Source organism: Gregarina niphandrodes (genome assembly GCF_000223845.1).
Source record: "Gregarina niphandrodes unplaced genomic scaffold scaffold00098, whole genome shotgun sequence".
Classification (NCBI taxonomy): Eukaryota; Apicomplexa; class Conoidasida; order Eugregarinorida; family Gregarinidae; genus Gregarina; species Gregarina niphandrodes.
In genome coordinates this window covers 7,031-8,465 of record NW_011645863.1, presented here as the reverse complement: position 1 = coordinate 8,465, position 1,435 = coordinate 7,031, and the positions used below count along the sequence as shown (strand labels likewise).

General features: G+C 44.9%; 2 protein-coding genes across 2 annotated transcripts; both read left to right on the top strand.

The window, feature by feature from the left end:
• Window positions 1–224: 224 nt before the first annotated feature.
• GNI_197380 (hypothetical protein) lies at window positions 225–875 on the top strand (the record flags this gene model as incomplete). Its single annotated transcript, XM_011135420.1, has 1 exon — window positions 225–875. One exon carries the CDS (start codon window positions 225–227, stop codon window positions 873–875), a length of 651 nt encoding a protein of 216 aa, XP_011133722.1.
• A 205-nt stretch (window positions 876–1,080) lies between these two features.
• On the top strand, window positions 1,081–1,318 carry GNI_197370 (hypothetical protein; the record flags this gene model as incomplete). The annotated part of the gene is made up of 1 exon (XM_011135419.1): window positions 1,081–1,318. A coding segment is annotated over one exon (238 nt), but the record flags the coding sequence as incomplete, so codon positions are not given.
• Between the last annotated feature and the right edge of the window lie 117 nt (window positions 1,319–1,435).

Sequence of the window (1,435 nt, the reverse complement as noted above, 5' to 3'; positions counted from 1 at the left end):
CCACGGGTACAGCATCCATTTTACTTAGCCACTGGATCTGTCGTTTCGGAATTCCCTTGCGCTTAGTTTCCGACAATGCGTTATCGTTCACTGCTGAAGTTATCGAAAATTTGGCCACAGATCTGCAATGTAGCCATGTCCACACCCTCCCATATCGCCCTCAAGGAAATGCTTTGGTGGAAGCTTTTCACAAGACCTTAAACAAAGCATTCAAATTCTACCAAATGAAAAATCTGCAATTCAGTGTTCAAGATGCGTTATCATTTGCATTATTTGGTTATCGGGCTAGCATTCATTCTGCTACTGGTCATTCCCCCGCGTTTCTAGTTTATGGTCGAGACCCGATTTCCCCCTACTCGCAAGACTATCGGTTACATGGTGATGGATCTGTCGATCGTCTCGTTGCCCTCAACGAAATTCGCATGGACATTCTCTCAAATCTAGAGGTGTTACACAACTTCTCATGCAAACAAACTCCAGATCTAAACGAGAAACTTGAGCTTAACGACCTAGTGCTTGTTGCTCTGAACCCGAGTGAGATTTACCACAACTCAGTTTTAAGTCGGAATTCAGAAAAATTGGTTCCTCGGTGGTCCTTGCCTTTCCGAGTAATTCACATTTCCGATAATGGTTTCCGGATTTCTGTACGAAGCCTACTCAATTGGACTACTAAAACGGTGGCTCGAACACAAGTTAAAAAAATTAGCTTTCCAGATGACCCAAAACTGAAAGAGGATTGGATCCAACATCTCACCGCAGAGATGTCGAGTACCCTGCATCCGTCTCTGAATTTCAAGAGACTTATGACGGAATTACAGCGCCCGCAGTTGAAGTTAGCTCGGCCTGAATCCCTCAGTTTAGAAGGGGGAAACTAATCCGCTATGAAATCAACTGAGATGTTCCAGCCCAAACTGTAACTTTGTACAATAATTTTGTAGCTTCATCATGTTCGTTCGAATTTCATGCGCAACACCCTACCGCAAGTAACAAGAAGACGTTAGGTGGCAGTGTGAGAGACACCCTGTATCCCCCTTTCTCCCCCCCATTCGTGCGAACAGTCTGAAAGGCATAAGTTTTGCAATGAATCATCCAGAGAGCGTCACGATTATAGACGGGACGGCTTGCTTAGGCAAGACGTCCGTGCTTAAGAGAATAAGTCTTCAATACCCGAATGTGGTAATTGGAGATTTTGCAGAAGATGTCCGACTGTACCCAGTCTTCAAAGACAAGAATACCGATGGTGCCATCGACATCGCGTATACTATTTTCCAATTGTCCAAACTACAAGCAGGATCAATTCACGATAGAGGGCCCTTAAGTGCACTCACCTACTCATTAATCTTTTCAATCATCGAAGGAAGAAGGTCCCTGCAACAAACAGAAGACCTTATCGCCCGGTTCCCCAGGGAAATGTGGGAGATACCGCAACGAATGC